Below are 22,997 nucleotides of genomic sequence, written 5' to 3' on the forward strand. Positions count from 1 at the left end.
CAGGTTATTTTTCAGGGACCCTTTTACACTGAGCTGCGACCCGGGTAGACCCAGCAAAAACCCAGGTTTTTGCTCTGGTGTAAAAGGGGTATTAAATAAAAGGAAAAACAGAGATATATACATTCAAATGGGATCATTAGTATAATTTCCCTGCATTGGTTATAAGGCACAATGATCCCTGTGGTTACATGTATTTTCTGAGAAGTATCAGTGTGTTTTCATCAGCAAGTAGATCTTACTAACTGCTTTGGGGCTCATTTACATGTGGATGTAAGTCAGGTTTATGACACGCCTCTCAGATGTAGCAGTACACGCCCATTTTACCACCATGCTCATAGGTGCTGCTTTCACAATCTCCCTGAAATGCTCTTTCAAAAGTAGGCAAGTATGCTCTGTAGTGACTACTGGTAGCCTAACAGTAGGAATCCCAGAATCGGGATATGAGGGCATGTATGTAACATATTGGAGGAATGGCTGCATCATAGCTGTTTCACAGTGGGCATGGTCACACCACTCGAGGGAATGCTACTATTGAAATGCATCTGTATTACGTATATTGGATTATCATTTTCATACATTTTAATAGCTTTAGCATATTTTTCATTTCAAGGTCCCAAGTCCCTAAAATTGAACATTACAAACTAAATAAATACAATCATAACATCACGGTTTGATTGGAAGATTTTGTGTATTTGTCCAAGCCTCCATTTCTATTGTTGACACCATTTGATTAGTGAGCAATAGTTAAAGAAAAACAGGGTGATAAAATGATAAAGACGACCCAGGTGCAAAGTGTAACTAGTATATTGGCAAACTGCAGATCTCAGCACTGTCAGGTTCAATTGCACATCAAAGACACAGACAATTGTTATTCAAAAGTGGATCAGCCTCTGAATAATAGGACTCAATGCAGCACAGACCACAGACCAGACCAAAGCTTTTCTTAATCCCTCCTGATCTGAGTCAGCTTTAGGAATAAAGTGGGTATGAAAACCCTTGGCGTGGCGAGAAGTAAATAAATATTCAGGAGAAGTAATGCATTATGAAGGCCCAGGCTTTGTCTATTAAAGGACAGGATCACTAGTATTGCATCGCCCAGAGGAGTATTTTACAAGAGGCCCCATTCCCCGTGTGCAGAGGGTAATCACATCACATATTCTGTCAGACAGACAGTAGTAAACTAAGCTGCTAAAATAAAATGCTAAGTATATACAATTCATTATTTCAACATATACAATTAGCTTTGCTTTTTTACAACTAAAATATTTATATCTGTAATAATCTTTTTAGAATGTATATTGCCCATTAACCTTACTGGTCTTTTAATCTATTGCCTGCACGACTATTTATTAGTATTATGTTACTAAAATTTGGGCATATCAGTATCAGCAACTCAAAATAAATATATTCCTTAAATTCCATGGGCCAAATGTGATTAGGTGTGAGTCTAGAAAATGTGAGCATTTAACAGTAAACTCTCACATTGGTCTAGTTTTATCTTTAAAATAGGAAAGGATGAGATTTGAAATCGTAAGAGTTTTTTGAGTCAGAAAAAAATGCGAGTTTGCCCTGTTGCTTTGCTCTCGAACTCTATTACATTGGCCGAGTTTAAAAAGTGAGAGAAAACTCTTATTTTCTAAACTCTCACCCTATTACATTTGGCCCCATATATTTCTTAAGTAAGCTTTTGCAAGGCATGTAAGGGCCTATTTACCAAGGTTTATCACAGCTATAGAAAATATTTTCCCACCAAATTTACCATTAAAATATCACCGGGGCAGCTGAGCGATACAAACAATGCTGAACAAAGTCTTGATTAGCCACCTGAGAGAGAAATACTGCGTATTAGAGGTGAGCGGTTCAGATTCAGGGGAATCCAGCAGAACCAAATTTTAGGTTTTCAAGTGGACCTGAGTCTTGGCTCGGGTTCTCCCTCCAAGTTCGGGTCTCAAAACAAGCTAAAACTTAATTTTCCAGGAAATGACAGCTCGTGTTTTGGATTGCAAATAAGTCTCCGTCAGACAGCATTATACACAGGAGAGCGCATGGAAAAAGGTTATGGGGCTGTAGTTGTGCCTTAACAGTCGCTATTACAGAGAGTTGTAGGGGGATGGAGTTGCTGGAAAAAGTAAAGCTGCACTTACAATTGTTCACAAGTGTATCTTTATAATCTACACTGCAGTATATATAAGAGAAGGCATCTTTAATCTGTGTGTCTGTGAGGGTCAGACACTAGCAAGCAACCAGCAATACAAGTTGCTCATGTTTGTTGAAGTGAGCTGCACTTACAATTAATTTTCACAAGGGTATCTTTATCATCTACACTGCAGTATATATTGTGCATTTGGCTCAGAGACAGTGTAGTGATTGCAAGCTTAGCTGTCCAAACAATAGTATGCTGTGTCTGAGTGAGCTGCACCCCAAAAAATATTTTTTTTTGATGTAAAATACATCTCAAGTCTTTTAATTAAATTTAGATATTTAAAGGGAAGTGTGTGTGTTTTTGAGAGGCAGCGTATATTACTGTACTTACTGGGTGTTGCTGCCCTGTCAACTTCACAACACGAAAAATGTTGAAAAAAGAAATGTTTTTGTGGTTTAAAAAAAAAATTATCAAGTGTTTTATTTTGACTTGGATATTTCAAGGGAAGCCTGTGTGTTTTTGAGAAGCAATGTCAATTCCTGTACTTACTGGGTGTTGTGGCCCTGTCACCATCACGACTGCCGCCATAGGGACTCTAACTTTACTCAAAGAGCTATAAACATTAAAAAATGAACTTTTTCTTTTCAGGTCTCATCAAAATACGAGCTAGATTTTAAATTTTAATTTATTTCATGATTCATTCTCTCTTAACCACCCTGACACTTTAAAAAAATTTTTTATTATTATTTTGACATTGGCAAATTATAAACATTAACCTTTCAATTTTATGATTATTTTATCCCTATTTTAATCTGTTGCTTTTATACACATACTGACATACAGTTTCTTACAATCCAACCACACACACACATGTGGCGCTTATCTTATCTTCTTTTAACCAAAACTGTATCAATAAGCTGCTTATACCCAAGCATGGTTTTATTATTTTTACATAGGCTGTTACTCTGGTTTGAATCACCTGTACTGGCCTCAGGCCTGTGATTTCCTGGTTGGAGAATTTTATTAATTTATTATCAATTTTTATTTCTAAAATTATCAATTTCTATTGGCCTGAGGCCTGTGATTTGCTGTTTGGAAAAGTGTGTTGGTAATAGATGATATTTTTTTTATACTAGGCTTTTACTTTTAGACTATTAGTCCTTGACTAAAGAAAACATTCTGTATGGTTCATAATTTATTAAACTGCCATTCTGTCTGCCACAATGCTTGATATATGTGCTATATTATTTTAAACTGCCATGAGTTTGTTCTAAGTTTAGCCACTCAGCTCGCTGTAGCCTTTAGCCAATATTGGTGAAAACAATATTGTGAGCTGTGAGGTGGTCAGAATTAATTGGAAATTACTGGAAATTAATGTTTTTGATATTAATAATACTGTAGGAACAAAATAGGGTAAAATTATATTATTTTAGCGTTTTTTATAATTTCTTAAAGGGATCCAGATCCAAAACTAAAGCACTTGAGGGTGTTTTACCATACCTAAAACACAATGATAATTAAGAACCAAAACCAAAACATGTGCTGGTACTTGTATAAATACAAATGTCAGCATAGCCAAAACTGCAAAAGCATACCGTTAATAAAATACTATGAAATAACACATACAATATCCCGTACTGATTATTATTCATATGAATCGGTCAATCACAAAAATTTGGGATAAGGCACCATGAACCAAAAATAAGTACAGAATGTTTCAGTTCCACTCATTCTGAGTGTGCAATCAATTTGGTTTATTATTGTTACATAGTCACACACATAAGACATTCATCACCAAGGCGGAAAGTTGCAGCCAATCAGATTTTAGCTATCATTCTACAGAATGCACAAGGTAAATGTCAAGTAGGATCTGACTGGTTGCCATCATAAACACCCCCACTTGTCCTCTTTAGGTTTAACCCACCCCCCCAAAAAAATAAAAAGACACCAAAGTAGACACAGAGTAGCCTAGCTATCAAGCTATAGCGTTCCAGCTAGGTTGTTTTAGCGGGGTGCCGCGCCCTACCTGATTTCAAAATAGCAGAATGCGCCCTGCCCCCCTTGGTGGCACCCCGCTAAAACAGCCTGCAGGTGCCGTCCCCACCCACGGACTGCAGTGTCCCGTGGGTGGGGAAAATAGTGGTATAGCGATTACCACCTGTGAATGGATGCCAGGCGCTTGCACCTGGCATCTATTCACAGTGATGAGTGCTTGGGGCAACCTGGCATGTCTGTAAATGCCGGGCACCCCTCCGAGTGATGAAAAGGGGGCATGTGTTAATGACATGCCCCTGCTCACGTGGTTACACCCCTTTTAGAGCGCGCAGACTGCCCTTTCTCTAGGTCCGGCACCCGGCCTGAACCGGACCTAGAGTGAACACTAAAGCTATGTGTAAAATAAATTATTTTAGCATTGTTTGCTCTCCCTTACTTCAGTACCCATAAAATAATAATATATTTTTTTAGAGAGCATCCATATGTTTCTATGTTTATATCCATTAGTACATACATATGCAGTGTAATGTCTGAATGGGTAGAAGCTGTCACTACATCCTTCAAAGACGGATGTACACAACTGACTACAAGTGTGTGTCAAACATGTTTAAATTAACATTTACTTGTTTGTATTGTGTCATCACAGAGACCACACAAAAGCAAAAGTCACAGCACATCCTTCCTCAACAGAAAATATAGGAACATGGCCAGCAGAGGAATTATCACTCGTTCAAAGGGGTAGACTGTGGAGATGAAACAGAGCAGGACGGACCACGCTGGTAGGCCTCCAGGTCAAATTTGAGGTGATATAATGTTATGTTCTTGAATAGTTTAGGGGCATCTTGGTCGATTTACAGAAAAAGTGGTATAATTTGCTACTTTTATTTTTAAGAGATTTACAAGACGATTTGTTAATCACCAAAGCAAAGCGTCCAAACCTACCATGAAAAATTATTCTTTAATTTAAAAGTCTAGTTCCCAGCAAGAGTCTGCTTTGGCATTACAATAAATAAAGCACAGGGACAGCACTTAACGTGGTTGGAGTTACCCAAGTGGAGACTGTGTCACGTCAAAACAAAATCTTTTCGTGTTGACTTCAGGAGGAAAAACGACTCATGTCGTCTACAAGGCAATCTTATAGGACCTCGGTTAATAAAGACTATTGCCGTAAAAATTCTAAATTACTTCTGTACGAAGCCGATGCGGGGCCCTAGTCTATTATATAATCATACTAAATGTCTGTCTACCAGAAGCACGACGGAGCCAGGTGGCACATGCTCCCGCTATTGGCAAACAGGAAGAATATGCTGCATATGGAACATGGATGATGGGTGGGACGGGGGCTGGATTCCTCTTGCTCTCCAGTGCATTAACCCTTAACAGACACAACCTGTTTTGTGCCAACTAACCTTCAAGCCCCTCATGGCTGTTGGCTTATTCTGACTGCATGTGTGCAGTTAGGTGGCTTCCTTCTGGAGGTTCTGCAGTCATTCCTCTCAGCTCTACAGCATGCACGAGTCTCTGTGCTTACAGATTTTACTTTCCTGCTGTGCCTGAGATATCGCCACAGGCTCTAGCTGCAGGGGTAAGAGTGTGCAGCCTTGTATCCTCCCCAATTGCGTCTACTATTGTGTTTAGGCATAATTTTCTACCCTGCACATAGGGGCTGCACTATCTCCTATTGTTTGACACAGTTCTCTGCCCCCTCTTCCTCTGCCTGCATGTTCTTCTCAAAATATGGCAATGTGCACTGCTGGGGTAATGAGATGTGTGTGTTTCTTATGGGGAAGGGGGGGGATAAACAAACACATATAGAATGGGTGGTAGAGAGAACCTCTGCGATCGCACCATGCATTTCTATGGTGGCACGGGTGCAAATGCAGTGCACGTATCCACTCGCGAGCACATGGGTGGCGTGATTTGCTGTGTACACAGCAAAGATGTAGCAGGACACGTCTGTATAGACATGTATTTAGGTCGACATGGTTAAATGGTGGACACATTCAAAAGGTTGACATTTAAAGTGTTGACACTAAAATGTTAACATGTTTTTTGATGATGTTTAGGGTTAGATGTAGGGTAGGGGTTAGGTTTAGGCTAAAATACAAAAAACCCAAGTCAACATTTTTGTGTTGACAAGTTAAATGTTGACCTTTTGAATATGGTGACCATTTAACTATGTCGACCTAAATACTACAAGTCTACATATTAGTGGTCGACCTAATGAACATGTAGACCTTTTGACTGTTGACCAATTCTACCACACCCAGCAGGCATGGTAGGGAGAAATAGACGGACAAGATAAGACAGTAAGAGCGAAAGGGGGGTGGGGGGTGGGGGGATGACAAATAGAAAGCAAAGGAGGGGGAAGAGAGTATGTGTAAATAATCTGGTCTTATTTTTTTTTACTGAATCAGGGGCATAACTATAAATGACTGTGCCCATAGCACCCTCCAAGTTTGGCTTGCTTTTTCATTGCCATAAAACTCCCAGTGTCTCTTACATGTGTGCATTTTTCTCATGCTCTTCTCGATAGCACTCATTATAGCAACCCTCCCAGAACTCGCACCAACACACAGGAAGTCAGATACTGTATACAAGTATTCACAGGTCAGGCCACACATAATTCACTACTGTGTTTTCTTTGTTAACTTATTGAAATGCTGCACATCACCAGCAATAAGCAGAATGGACCTTAGACAGTTAGTAAGTGAAGCTATTACAGCATGCAATGTGATATCACCCATGAGTGATGCCCTTGTGGCATTCCCATTATGTAAATCTAACCCCAAGCCCTTGGCAGCACCAATTAATTTCAGCCAATATACACTGCAAACTACAATCATCATGTTTAAGACCAGATTGGTGACACACGATCTCATGCTAATATGCAGACCAAATATCAGAAGTCTAAAAATTTGTACGACCTGGAAAACCATTAAAAAGCTGTACTGATGGTTCCTTTATTACAATTACAGTGGATTTTCAATTATATGAATGGAGTTCTTTTTAATACTTCACTAATATACATGTATTGCACATATGTAGACATAAAAATCCATAACAATATAAACTGACCTTTTAGTCTAAAAACATTTCAGAGCTACATGAAAAAGCATAGCAGAAGAAAATCTGTCATTAATTGGTATGAATAAATTAGACCCACATAAACACAACCTCATAAAGCACTCTACAAATGAAATACTCAGGTCCATGTTCAAAGAAAAAAATATGCAACAAAAACAGTATAAATCTATTCTCTTTTGACATGTTGTGTATACAAACATAAATTAGATGAGAGTACCAGGTGAGAAGGTCATTGGTTCTACAGGCACTAATAAGATAACAGATGGCATGTTACATAACCTCATGTTCACTGTGTTTTGACCACATCTCCCAAAGGATGCTTACAAAATTAGTGCACTCATTAAATTAGCATACATAAGCACTTCTTTGTCTCCTATTGCAGACGCTATGCCCCATCACATTAAATAGAGTATTGTGGTCTTTTTTTGCATGGTTATTGACTAAATATAAAAATGAGAAAAACAAACATATTTCTCAATTTCAAGAATTACTAATAAAGTATGATCTTCACAGAGCATAATATACTTATAAGCCAAAAACATACCGGGCATCCTATGAGATTTGGGCTTTTACATAATTATTAAAACATACCTCGGCGTATTAAAAATTGGTATTTATTACACCACACCTCTAATACACATTCACACTTCAGTGAATGATAAAGGATCTATTTGAAAAGGCACTCTTGGAGTTGTGTTGAAGGTTTATTATATTGTCACTGTTGCTACAGACAGCTTCTTCATGCAAGTGCCACCAGGTGTTTTTTATGTCTTTCATCTTCAATGTATTATTTTGTTCTTCACAGAGTTGAGAGAACTGATGCCTATTGCAATGTTGAGTGACACTATGGTTAATATGTGGACAAATCTCCTAGATATGACACAAAAGAGATGATAGAATGTCTGACATAATTGTGATGAATCTGTCTTTTACATAGAAAGCTTAACATGATAATCTTAAAAGTGACAGTTGTGGGAACAATTATTGGCCACAATTTGATGGGATCTGTAGGCAACTTGGCCTCACATGTGCAGGAATAAATTGTACAGATGTAATTATAGAGTATAACCAAACATTACAGGACACATTACAATTCTTCATTCTGAAAGATCAAAATGATTTTGATTATTTGGCGTGGTATCACACACTGGGCCTGATTCAGAGGTAGATGCAGCCTTGTCCACGTCTTATACTAATGCCACGGCCGATTTTGTTTAGTGCACCATCGGATGTAGCATCGAAACTTCCACCTGCCCTATGGCAGATGCCAGGGCCGTAACTAGGGTGGTGCGGCCTGTGCCAGGACCAAAAGTCTAGTTACGGGTCTAGTAGATGCACTATATCCATCTGAACATGGCATCCTATGTGAGTACATCTGCCTTGCCATCTCCCTGTTACCCCCCTGGAACACCGACTAAAATCCACTCACTCTGCGTCCATTTCTGTCTGCGTCTTTGAGCAATAACAATCAGGACACATGCGCTGAGACTCAGATGCATGCACAGACTTCCATCAGTCAACTACATGTGACGTCTCCACTGCATCTACCTCTGAATCAGGTCCACTGTGCAAAATGTTTTTGTGCAAACTGACCGAAATATATCTTACCATCTGCAGACTACCTATTGCTACAAACCAGTCACAGTGATCAACTGCAAAGAGATCAGGTCTGTGTTCACTCAGGTGAGGACTAAGGGCCTGATTCAGAGATGGCCGCTAATGGGATCGCAGCTGTGATTTCGTATACATCGCAGCTGTGAAAATATACTAATAGTTACAAAGCTTACCCGAGCATAAAGATGCCCACCGCTGCCTTCTCATATTCGTACGACGTCACATGCCTGCATAAATATCGGTAACATTGACGCACATCGAGCGGCCTTCTTGCCCTTACGGAAGTTCTGACCAGCTGCAGATTCGGCAGCTCTCCTGACACACAGAGGGCTCTCATGCTGCGTAGGAGATTGCAAGGGCTAATTTTTGCATGCCCTTGTAACAGCGTTTAAATGGTCAGACATACCTGCGTTTTATTAACCACCCGCCATTACCTCCCCCAAACTCTGACAATCTGTCACTCACTTTGCGATGGATTCCTCTGTGCACCTGTAATCGCAATATTTAAAAGGGATAGCCGATAACCTCACAAATATTTAGATTAAATGATTTTCCACCCTGCTGGATCAAATCTAATTAAATATGATTCTTTCCAACAATATTTTACAATTATTGGTCAATTTCACTAAATTAACCAACTTCACCAAGCAATTCTTTTACACTTCATTGGTAGCTTGAAGCAGGCCACATACCTTAAGGGGATGAAGTCAGGAAGCCTGCGGTCGAAATGCCGACCGCCGGCTTCCCAACAATGAAATCCCAGCATGGGACTAATAATTGGCATCTAAATACCAACACCTATCATAAGCACCACGCCAAAATCCCGACGCCCGCAATACTGAACGTAGGTAAGCCGGGCATTGAGAGGTGATAGCCGCGGGTTAGGTTTAGGGACTCCCAGGGGGACTTAGTGTTAGGCACCCCTCCAGGAGGGTTAGGCTAGGGGAAGGAGGGGGATAGCATCAGGTACCACCGGAGGGAAGGTTAGGTTTAGGCACCCCCCCGGGAGGGTTAGGTTTAGGGTGCAGGGAAGGGGTTTGGTTTAGTCACCCCTGGGGGGAGGTTAGGGTTAGCCACTAGGGGGAGGTTAGGGTAGGCACCCTTAAGGGAGGGTTGGGGATGGGGGGGGGAGGGTTAGGGGTCTTACTCACCTCAGTGGGGATCTTCATGTGCCGGCCTTCCGGCGTCGGTATTTCATCCGCCGGGCATATCGATTCGATGTCTAATTTGGCCACAAACTTGGGTGGCCGTACCAAAAAGATCCAGTGCTCCAGTGATCAGGCTAAACAGCTGGATCTCGTGTGTGATTTCACATATTCCTGTTTTTCTCTGTTATTTTGCCAAATTTGGTCTGTGTAGTTCAGCTTGAATTTGTTTTTGTTTACATGCCTTGTTTTGCATTATGCACATATCTGTATGAGTGGGTATTCCATATTTCATCCTTATATGATAGGAATGAATAAACTTACATTTAATAGCGATGCATTCACTGTACAGGAAACTCATGCTAAAGGTATACAGGGTTCAGTATTAACATACACAGGTGTGAATGGTCATTATGTAATCAGTAAACATATTAGGACAGTCTATTCTGCTTGGGGTCCTTAATTCTGTAGAGCAGGGGTTCCCAACCACAGTCCTCAAGGCACACTAACAGTCCATGTTTTAAGGATAGCCCACTTGAGCACAGGTGACTTAATTAGTACCTCAGTTATTTTAATTTAACCACCTGTGCTGAAACATGGATATCACTAAAACCAGGACTGTTAGTGTGCCTTGAGGACCGAGGTTGAGAATCACTGCTGTAGAGAGTTCCATAAAATAGTATGTGGGGTGTGGAAGATACAAAATTATTTTTGAGTACGAGATAAAACTAAGCACCAAACAAAGAAAGCAAAAGACAAGTGTCACTACTCCAAACATGGCCATGAAAAAGGGTGGAATGTTTGCTTGTTGCTGCAATTCCATAACATGTCTCAACGGAAGACTGTAGTTTTACTAAGTTGTCATAATAATGTTTTTTTGTTTTCATCATGATATTTTTTTTTTAAAGCTAAGAGATCACTGCTAACAATGTGCTGGTGACTTCTGCTATATCATGTCGCACATATTGTAATTTGTACTGTGAACCTAATGGTGTTCTGATCATTAGTAGCTGCTCACCAGAATTCTCTGATACAGAGAAACAGTGGACAATGGGCCTGATTCAGTATGGATCGTAATCGCATGCAATGAAGCTGCGAAAATATGCGAATGCCTGCCATAGCCCAGCCAGCATAGAGACACCCACTGCTGCTTTCTTACATCCGTAATACCTCTCAGTTCTATGTATACATCCGTACCATCAAAGCATATCGGCCCGTCATGCACAATTACAGCAGGTCTGACTTGTCGCAGAAACTGCAAGTCTCGTCGCACGCAGTGAGCTCTCAAGCTGTGTATGCAATTGCAGTGGCTAATTTACACTAAAGCAACGGCGTTCAAACAGACAGATCACTCCCCCGTCACCACCTCCAAACGCTCACGGCCGGTCACTGACTCTGCGATGGATCTCTATGTGTAATCGCAGTGCGATTGCAGCGCATGCGCAGTACTGAACTATCGGCCGATCTGCGTACGTAGTTGCAATTGCGTACGCTGCCCAATATCAGCGATATGTTCATCAGTAGTAATTTACAACAGAAGAATCTCCATTTGTCTTTGTCTTTTTTAAATGGCTATAAAATATGATACGTTCATTAACTACTGATAACTTAATTTGTTAAAACTTTAACTGCACTACTGAAGCATGGAATATATAGCTTGCATGTGTTCAGCTCATAGACAGTAACAGCAACCAAACTTAGTCTTTTCTCAAGACTGAATGCACATTGTAACTTAAGAAAATCAACTAGCTGAATTGTCCTTTTAGCAGTTACTCTACATAAAATATTAAGTTTCAATGAATGTGAAAGACAACTAAATTATGCAATAGCAGCAGTAAGAATGTATCAGATGGGTTCTAAAACACTTACCAAATTTACACTCTCCATCATGAACCTTGTGGATGGAACCCTTGCCTTGGTTTTGTGTCTTCCAGCTATGCAGACGGAGAGCACACACACTGGAATGGGTCTTTCCATCTGAGCCACATACAGCACCGTCCTCTTCACACAAGCAGAATCCTGTACCGTCAGAAAAAGAGGAAGATGTTCTTCCAAAACTGGACTGGCTTACACAGACCATACCAGGAGCACAGCGAGCTCTGCTCTCATCTTGTCCACCACACTCCTCTCCTTCAATGCTGAGGCAGCGCTCACAACAGTCACACTCATCTTTGGTGAGCAGTTCAGGTGCTGCACAGGTGACAAAACTACACTCATCCATGTTACAAGGGCCACATGCTGAAGTGCTGACAGCTGCACCTACACCAGGTATCAGGTGTGAGCACAGAAGCAAAGGTAACAGGAGCAAGAACTGCATGTCTACGGCACCTTACTTCTGACTTTGTGCTCAGTTACTATTCACCAGTGACTGACTGTGCCTCTTATCCCAAACAAACTGTGAGTGCTAATGGTCTCTGACAGTAAAGCCATGGACAGCTGCAGCTCAGAGGACACTCCCCCCATACTAATGTGCCAAAGAAGTTTGGAAAAAGGACAGCTCTTTGCATCATTCAATCAGCTGATGTTTCCATCTAAAATGGTATTAAATACAAGAACAGAAAATACCTATAAAATTAGATACATTGATGTGCATGGAAGAGCTCCCAGTGAGTTGTACTATTTTTCTTGCCCTGTATCTAAGTGACTATAATACCACTTTCCCTACAAGCTCCTATCGTGAGAACAAAATCTTTCTAAGCTGACTGGTTTCAGTGAATAGCACCAGAGAGAAGACAATGGGGAACACAAAGGATGTAGACACACAAACCAGTCCTGCTTTGGAAGCAGTTTTCCAGCATTTCAACATGTTTAAATATAAAATAAATATATCTTCTAAAATAGATAGATAGATAGATAGATAGATAGATAGATAGATAGATAGATAGATATGTGTGTGTGTCTGTGTTTCCACACAAGATACAATGGATGTTTTTGTTCTCATTTTGTTTCCAATGAAATAAAATATTTACATTATATCAGAATCATGTTGTGTGTTGCTTTCAACACAGTTCTTTTTATGTGACACATATCTTACCACCCTCATTGCACATGCCACCAGCTGATATGTACAGTTCTATTTCACAGCTCCCAGCAATTGGGGAGTGCCTTGAAGCATTTATTATTTTTCTAAAATAACTTTTATATAAACAATTAGCTGGTTGCTATGTATTCAGTAATAGATGACTGGTGTTAAGGAACACAGCATATGGTTACTAGGTCAGCCAACAATATTAAAAATATATTCCAAATGCAAATTTGTTTCGATACTTGCTTAAGTGCTGAAATGTTTATTTCATATTGCAGAACATATATCATTATTTATGTTTGGACAAAGTAATAGACAGAATTATTGATCTAGGTAAATGCAAATAGGTTTGCAATTGTTTTCAGAGTAGAAACTGTATTCAATGGTAAAGGAAAGCAATGAATAACAATAGTTAGTTTGTAGCAATTGTTAATTGTATCTAATACTGTATAGCACTAAAATATGTCAGCTTCCTTTAATTTTAAAACAATGCAAACATGCTAAATATAGTTTTCTTTGTGTATGAGAGCTCCTGATCATATGTTTTATTTAATGTGAAATAGATAAAAATAAATTAATTCTATCATGGAATGTGAAACATTCAGTTAATTTTTTGTAATTGTATATAATTTCACAAATCACCATAGGTCTTCCTCCAATGGACCTGGAATAATGGTGTATTTAGAGATGTAGCTTCTTGATATAGGATTGTATAATTTCTCCACTCTATTATGTCCTTTGATACGATTGTATTGTAACAGACCACCTAGACTCAGGGTGACACTCATGAAATGATATCAACAACAAAAAGATGAGTGTTTTAGGCACCCCATAATACACTCACCTTTTTATTTTTGTCTGTAACCTGTATATAATGTGTACATATTTACCATATTCGATCCTTCAGGTGCATGACCAGTAATGATAATGTATGGTCAGAACAGAGGGTGTGGCCAAAGGTGTATTTTTAATGGGTGCAGTGCGTGCGCACCAATAGTATACTTACCTTGTGCCGGGAAGCAGATCCCTCCTCCTCCATGGAACCATCTTCCTAGTGACATCTTTGTGAAGATGGCGTTGACCTTGAAAGCAAAGACTATACTGTGCTCAGCCTTTGCTTTAGTGCGCATGCACCATCTTCGCGAATATCACGGGCCCCTGGATCCAGAGGGGCCCACACGGCACACCTTCTAAGTATACTATGGGTGCAGGCAGCACCCATAGCTATACTTACCTTGTGTATAGGTCCATACTCCTCCATGGTGCCACCTTCCCAATTACGTCTTCAGGAATATGACTCAAGGCCACCACTCCTCCACTGTGAAGAGCTCCCTTTTCAGCGTGATATTCCCGCTCATATATATACACTATTAAAAAAACTAGAGAGGAGCTGATTCCTAAAATGCAAATGCAGCAGGAGGCGCCTCCTCAGCATCGAATCATCATCTCGACCATCCACCGCGTTGGTCGACGCCCTTGACCAGTCTGCGTAAGCCGCAACTTACTCAGACTGGCTGTCGGAACTGGTCAGCTGAATCCAGGAAGTCCAACGATGCAGACTCTAGGCTCGACAAACCTACAAAACAGGGATGACACAACTACATTTTGTAGAACTTTCCCGGTCTCCGTCTCCCAAATGCTGCAGCATGTCTGCAAGCGATCACACAGGACCCGTTTTGCACATGCACAGACCAGCGTCCTGTTTATGAGCAGCTCCCCAAACATCGGAATTGTACTGTACGTAAAAAATCGGGTTTGGGTACAAATCTGAATCAGGTCCAGAATGTAGATTGATTAGAAAGACAATCAATCAAAGCAATAACAATTGACCAAGTGCTTTTCTCCTTATGGCATCAACACAGGCACCTTCCTTTATTTCGTAACATTTTTAATTATTGTAACTGGTACCTTTTTACCAAGTATAGATACCTTATTTCATAGGAAAAAACACTATATATCTTTTTTTTTGCAAAAGTGTACAATGTATAGTGGAGGGGTCCTTTGGAAACTCTGTGCCTTTTGATGTGAGTGAATTGCCACATGTGACTAGAAAACCTTGTGGCAAATCCACACTTCTCTCACTACATAGATCTTCAGAGCAGCTGTGCCCTCAGTTATATCAGATAATTATACCCTTTGTTATATGCTTCTGATTTTTCTGTATTCAGCTGAAAAATATCATTTTTTTTTACAAAAGGTTCATGAAAATGGTGAAGGAGGCAACAAAGAATAATATTGAACAATAGACTTTTCTAATCATGCGCACAGCCTTAAGTGTCTCAGAACATATGTGCCTGAGGGTGACTTGTATGAGATTCACATAAGGTATGCAGAATAAGCCAGGGAATGTATCAAATCAAATAAAAACAGATGGGGCCTATTCCAGATGACCAATGCTACATTAATAATGAATGGACATGTTCGTTATATTCTCTTTCACACAGCCATAAAATATACATTTATATTTTGCTAACTTCCCTATGGCTGTTATACGTACATTATTCCTTATAACACACACTGTACTACAGTACAATCTACAATTTCTTTGTATTTCATAGTAGAAAAATAATTTATTATGCAGAACGCAGATACTAAATTATAAACAGAATAATAGAAGGTAGGCACACTTTTCATAACACGCTTTGCCTGTTATGAAAATAGGATACTACAAATGTGGGTAAAATGTATGTTTATTGGTCAAATCGTCTGATCATAAGCAGGGGCGCCAAGAGGGGGGAAGCGGGTACTAATTACCTGAGCCTGGGCTTGTTGGAAGAGCCCGCGGGGGCTTGGGTCCAACGCCGTCCCCCCCCTCTTACCTGTCAGCAGCCCAGCACATGCTGCTGTTCACTGGGCTGCAGTGGGAAACCAGGGAGACTGCTTACGGCTGCTGAGCAGCAGCAGTCATCTTTCCTTTGCATTTGGGGGGCGATCACACTGATCGCACCTCCCCCCTGTATATGCGTCAGGTTGAGGGGCTCACAGCCATCCCCTCCCCAGATTTGCGGCGCTGCAAATATATTTTTTCTATGGGGACTGTTATTAATGGGGCCCAGGCCGGCTCTCCATGGCAATGATCATAAGATCTTATTCTACTTCACTGGAGGTAATTTATGAACATAGAATAATGCAGGGATGCAGTACATAAAGCTTTTCATCTTGCTTTTTTACATTATGCAGTCAAGAATGATGACAATTGGCCACTTTGAAAAGCCAATGTTTAGTAAATATACCCCTAAGGGTCATTTACAGAACACAAAATCTACAAAACTGCAATGCATCTTTATGAACAAAGTGTGGCTACTTGTCCACCAAGAACGCTTTAAAGTGTAAGCCTACTTTGTGGTTTTTGGAAACACCCCAGTAAAAGCATTGTGCCCCTAGCTTTGCAGGATAGGCACAGGGTGGGAACAGTAAAAAAGTCACAGAGATCCAACTACTACCACTTTGTAATTACTCCTTTTATTCATATCAACCTTTTAACTAAAAAACTACTTGATTTAGCTACATTTATAAATTAATGATAATAATTAGGGAGAATGCACCTTTCTTGTGTGTTTGAATCATTTTTTAACATGGATGAACATGAAGCCAGAAATGAGCATTGTTGCAGGAGTACAAATGGAATATGAATGGAGTGGAAAGTTCCTTTAGGGATGAGAAACCTCAGAGCTGCCCAAAAATTCATGGTATTTTGTGTGGGAAACAATGGTGTGATAAGTAAAGAACATCCCTTTCAAAACAGCATCTGTACCTCTAATTTGATTTATTTTGTCCGGTCCATAAAGTTGAAATTGCCAGTGCAAAAATTTCCACTTAGTATAGATTTCCTTCAGTCCGTCTAACAGCTTTGATTTGTCACTACAAACGTCTGTGCCCTTCTACCATCTTAGCACCCAGATCCAAGTACTTACCTGTAAAACTAGATTTATTTACACAAATGTAGGTGCAAAACGTCTGAGATGAGCTTGGTTTTGCACTTTTGGAAATTGGTTTTCCACTTTTGAAAATAATCTGTACTTGGTAATATAGTGTAATTCATAAATTTAACCACCATACATCAGGAAGTTGGGCAAGTATCTACAGAGGAAACCTGGTCTGCAGTATACAATGTGTATTATTATTTTATTTACAAAGTAACAGCATATTATGCAGCAAGGCTGTGGGTGGGGGGGGGTCATGGTTACGCATCTCCTGCATTTACAGGCACTAACAATGGCCCAAGTATTCTGTATATGCTCAAACCCCTCTCGGCGCATCTAACAATGACATAAAAAAGAAGATAAAGACTGTCCTACACAAATGATCTTATATCTAAGATACAGAAGGTAGCAAAATTACATATGTAGCGGGTTGTTAGGAAACTGTGGCCCTGATTCAGAGCCGGATGCTCTGACAGAGCGCTCGCTCTGAATCAGGGCCGTTCTTTTTTAGAACGGCCTCCTGGCCGCTCGCATAGCTGTGGGTGACCACCCACAGCTATAGCGAGCGGCCAGGAAGATGGTCACGATGGTCAAGACCATCGCAACCATCGGGCTTGCGATGAGACCCTTGTGGTAGGGTCTCGTTGCCGCAAGCCCCAGAGAGATTTCGGCTCTAACAGAGCAGAAATCTCTCCCACTGACATCACTCGTGATGTCAGTGGGGCCGGCCCCAAACGGTGGCGTTCACATGGGAACGCCTCCGTTTGGGCAGCCACTTCCTCGGCCCGCCCACCAAAGGGGGCGTGCTGTCACTCAACATCGACAGCATGCCCCCTTTGGTACGAGACCCGGAGCGACGGATTGCCCGTTGCTATCCGGGTCTCGCGCATACGCACGACGGAGCCGGCTCCGTCGTGCGCATGCGCACTGGCCCACCATTGCCCCGGTTGCGAGCGCACAGCGCTTGTGACCGGGTCAGAATCAGGCCCTGTGTGCGGCTACTAAACGGCAGAAGCTTTATCATTCACTAATTTTAAAGCAGCCATTAGTGAGGAGAGAGGACTACTGATAAATGTAAAATTTGGTCTCAAGAATTAAAATGGTTGGGGAACAAACCCAGTAGACTTCTGGCTCAGGCTCTCCGGAAACAGAGCTCTTCACCTCTGAGATGAAGTATGATCAGTGGCCAATTGTACACTCTTCCGAGGAGATTGCCTCATTGTTCCAACAATATCATAGTAAGCTTTACAATTTCACATACCCCCTCTGCATCTTCCAATAGATCCTGACTCCACCCAAATCTGGTCTTATTTAGCAGAAGTTGATTTACCCAAGCTTCCAGAGGAAGTGAATACTTCCCTGGAGAGCCCCTTTACCAAAAACAATGCAACCAAGGTAATTAAGTCTTCCACGACAGACAAAACTCCTGAACTAGATGAATGTACTATTTTATATTACAAATTCTTCTTGGACAAGTTGGAGCCCATGTTAACCCAGACCTTTAAATAAATTTCTGACTCCCATCGCTTTCACCCACAAGTCTTAAAGGCCCATATCACTGTGTTACCTGAGGAAGGCAAGGATCCCATCTAGTGCTCCAACTACCGCTCAATTTATCTTCTAGATGTGGATATAAAAATATTTGTGAAGCTGGCAGCGAATGACTGAAAGTCTGGCTCCCTGACCTCATTCAGCAAGACCAAGTATGGTGTCCCGGACAGGGAGACCAAAACCAACACCACTAAAATGATCAATCTGGTGTATTCAATATTTGGCTTTACAGTTCCACATACTTTTGCTGTCCACTGACGTCAAGAAGGCGTTTGACCGTCAGTGCTGGAGTTTTATTGAAGGAGTGCTGAAGCACTTGGGCCTGGTATACTTAATCTGCGCCAGCATTTTGGGATCCTATATTGGAGCCACCATCACAACAACTGGTTGGAGTCGATACTGGTTGGAGTAAACTTAAATATTTGAAAAGAAATTGTATGGAAAAAAAGTCTTCCAGGCTCAAGCGACAGAGATATGGGAAAGATTTAAAGCTTGTGGATACGATTCTAGTAAAATTAGCCAAACTTTGTAGAATGTTACTAATATAGAAATTAAGAGTTATGGTAAGAACTTACCCTTGTTAACTCTATTTCTTCAAAGTCTATAGGGTCCACAGGGATTACCATGGGGTGTAGTTGGTTGGAGTGACCCATGCACCAAACAGTTAAAGCTTTAGCTCCCAGGATGCACCGGCCCTCCTCCACATATACCCCACCCCCAGCCGCAGGCAGACAGTTTTGTAAGCAAGCCCAAGGCAGGAGTAGGAGAGAGGAGAAGGAAGAACATTACACTCACGAAACACTCTCACAAAAGATAAGGAAATCAGTGACTGAGAGAAAAATACCCAATGAAGCCAGGTGCGTCAGGGTGGGCGCCCTGTGGACTCTATGGACTATAGAGTTAACAAGGGTAAGTTCTCTTAATTTCTTATTGAGGGTCCATAGGGGGTCCAAAGGGATTACCATGGGGATGTCCTAAAGCAGTTTCCCCTAATGGTGGGGACACTCCTGGGCAGAAAGGAGAATCCTGCGCCCAAAGAAAGCATCCTGAGAGGCAAAAGTCTCAAAGGCACAAAATAACCTAAGGAAGGTGTGGACGGAACCATACACTCTTTATTCAAATGAAAAACCCAGAATACCACTTATGGAAGGTAAATAATATGGGTACATAGGACAGCTCTGTCCTAGATAAGAAACAAAAATAAAAAGCAAGCACCCAGCAACCCCTAAAACTATAGGATCATAATCTCTGGGTGAGCGCCCTTAAAAATAAGAATGCTAAGCTCTGTGACAGATGTGGGATGATGAAGACTTCCTCGCCCCAAGCATCGTCCTGACCACAGAGCTAGAGAAACTTTTGGCTCTTAAGAGGGATAACTTAAGACAGACAAGGGAGGTCCGAGTGCAGACAAGGACCCTGTGCTAACAGGTCTGGCCGTAGTAGAAGTGGAAAAGTAGTGTCTATGGTGAGACTCCATAGATTGGTGAACCAGTGGCACCTGAGCCAGGCTGGACCTATCAGTATCAGTCTGTCACCTTCCTGCTTGAATTTCCGGAGAACCCTTGGGAAGAAGGAAATCGGAGGAAAAAGGTATGCGGATTGAAATTCCATCGCACTGCCAGAGCATCCACAAAAGCTGCTGAGGGGTCTCTGATCCTGGACCCATACCTGGGGACCTTGTTGTTGTGACATAAGGCCATGAGGTCTACGTCTGGTAGGCCCCATTTGTTCACCATGAGTTGAAAAACATCCAGGTGAAGAGCCCATTCCCCTGCATGTACATCCTGATGGTTTAGGAAGTCCGCTTCCCATTTGAGTACTCCGGGGATGAATACTGCAGAGATTGCTGGGAGATAACATTCGGCCCACATTGGGATGTGTGCTACTTCCTGCATGGCTGCCCGACTTTGCGTGCCTCCCTGATTGTTGAGGTAGGCAACTGTGGTCGCATTGTCGGACTGGATTTGGACCGGCCTGCCCTGGAGAAGTGAGTTCTCTGTACACACCTCGAGGCTCCAGGATGTTTATAGGCAGGTGACTTTCCTGAGTTGTCCATCTTCCCTGAAAGGTTTGATGACCTGTCACCGCGCCCCATCCGCGAAGGCTGGCATCCATAATGAGGAGCTCCCACTCTGGGAACCAGAAAGGGGCGACCCTAATCCAGATGGGATGTCTGCAGCCACCATGAGAGGGAAAGCCGAACCTCCAGAGAGAGGAGGATCGTCTGGGACTGGACCAGATGATACCGTCCGTTCCACCGGAAGAGAATCAGTTATTGAAGAAGCTTGGTGTGGAACTGTATATATTTCACCATGTCGAAGGTGGATACCATGGACCTCAAGACCTGCATTGCTGAGTGAATGGATACTCTTTGATTGCGGAGCAATTTGCACACATGCAATTGCAGTACCGAAATCTTGTCTGCTGGCAGACAGATCCTTTGTAACTGAGAATCCAGGAGCGCACCCAGATGTACCATCCTCTATTTTGGAAAGAGGGAGGACTTTTTCCAATTGATGATCCAGCCATGTGCTTGCAGACAGGCAGTGGTATGTTGGAGATGGCGTTCTAAAACAGCCTGACTGTGCCAAAGTTAAGATGTTGTCTAAATATGGCAGGATTCTGACTCCCTGACGCCTCAAGTAGGCCATCATAACTGCACATGCAGATATGCATCCTGAATGTCCAGGGAAACCATAAAATTCCCAGGCTCCATTGCTAGAACAATAGCCCGTAGAGTTTCCATACAGAACTAAGGCCCTCAGATAAACCTGTTGAGGGGTTTGAGATTCAGAATAGGCAGATGAGACCCATTCGGCTTCTGAATCAAAAAGAGAGTGGAATAAAAACCAGTTCCTCGATGAACTGAAGGAGCAGGTATTACCACACCTGAACTTAGAAGGGAGTGAATGGCTTCCTCAAAGGCCTGGGCACTGATGGGGTCTGATGGAAGACCTGTACAAAAAAATAGCTGGAGAGGACATCTCCGGAATGTGAGAGCGCATCCACGAGAAACCACTTCTCTGACCCAGGCGTCTGTAGTTGTCTGATGCCATGAGTCGGCAAACCGCAAAAGTCGGCCTTCCACCCTGGGATACCCCAGGAGGAGGCCCGTCCCATCAGGCCAAGGTTTTGTTGTCAGACTTAGGAGCTGGACATCTGGTCGCCCAAGGCTGCTTAGATCTAGACTTGTTGGTCTTGTCTGAAACAGGCTGCCTTGGAAAGGACTGTCTTTTTGCCTTACCTTGGGGACAAAAAGCCGAAAGGAAGACCTATTAGGCTTAGGAGTAGCTGTTGACGGCAAAAAAGCAGATTTTGAGGCTGCCAGAGTAGTCACTATCTTGTCTAATTCTGCGCCAAACAGTACGTTGCCAGAGAAAGGCAAGGATTCTGTCTTAGATTCCTAGTCCACTGTCCAGGATCGTAGCCAAAGGACTCTGCGGGCGACTACCGAGGTTCCAGTAGCTTTGCAAGCAAGGAGTCAAGTATCCAACGCAGCTTCTTCCAAATAAGAGGCCGCCTCCCGAATATAGAAGATGAAGGCCAGTTGCTCCCTGGTAGCATCTGATGACATGCTGTCAACCAGTGCATTTGTCCATCCTTCAACAGATTTAGCAACCCAGGCTGCAGCCCTAGCCGGCCTAGTAATAGCGCCAGAAAATGAGTAAACAGACTTAAGACAAGTCTCTAGTTTTCTATCTGTAGAATCCTTAAGGGAGGAAGCAGATGGTATAGGCAACATAGTCTCTTAACTAAACGTGCCATATGAGAATCCCCCATAGGAGGGACTTACCATTTAGTACACTCAACCAGGTGGGAGAGGTTAAAAAGACGACAATTTTCTTGGAATCTGGAACCGTTTGTTAGGAATATTCCATGCTTCCCCCATAAGCTCAGTAAGCTGTTCTGATTGAGGGAAATCAGCCTTAACCATCTTTTTTCATTTAAACACTGGGGCTTTAGGCTTAGGAACAGGTTCCTCATCCTCCATATTCAAGATTGATTTAACCGCCCTTACTAAAGAAGGAACATCCACTATCGAATGACAGGCCTCCTCACCCGAGGGTGACCCTAGAGCAGAACCCTGTGCATCATCTGCCTCCTCAGATGATGTGTCAGAATTTGAAAGCTGGGCAGACTGAAATAATATAGGCCACCTATCTGCTTTGGTGGCTAATGGTCTGTCTGCTTGTAACATATCTTGCTGAAAGGTGGCAGATGTATGATCCATATCCTGAGCTGGGTGGGCATAAGCATCCATCCAGAAAGGATGTATGAGGGGTACCAACCAAGCAGGCTATAACTGCTGTTGGTACCCCACAGTGGGAGGAAGCGATAACCGATCCACTAACTTCGTCATAACCTGTGCAAAGGAGGACACCCAAGGTGGCTCCTGCACCGGTACTGGTAAGTTAAGCTGGAGAGGAGGTACTGACCATCCTGCACAATATCCTAAGAGGACAAGCCTGCTGAACAGGTTATGCATGTAACCAGCACAGGGGCCGGAAACTCCT

General features: G+C 42.0%; 1 protein-coding gene across 1 annotated transcript in view; it reads right to left on the reverse strand.

The window, feature by feature from the left end:
* Positions 1 to 12,370, reverse strand: part of IGFBPL1 (insulin like growth factor binding protein like 1) — a 56,013-nt gene extending 43,643 nt beyond the window's left edge. The window contains exon 1 of the mRNA XM_088461280.1: positions 11,854 to 12,370. Coding sequence (XP_088317406.1) covers positions 11,854 to 12,301 — 448 coding nt within the window. The 5' untranslated portion in view covers positions 12,302 to 12,370. The remainder of the gene's footprint in view (positions 1 to 11,853) is intronic.
* Between the last annotated feature and the right edge of the window lie 10,627 nt (positions 12,371 to 22,997).

The sequence above is a fragment of the Taudactylus pleione genome, unplaced genomic scaffold (assembly GCF_031769625.1).
Source record: "Taudactylus pleione unplaced genomic scaffold, aTauple2 ptg001032l, whole genome shotgun sequence".
Taxonomy (NCBI): Eukaryota; Metazoa; Chordata; class Amphibia; order Anura; family Myobatrachidae; genus Taudactylus; species Taudactylus pleione.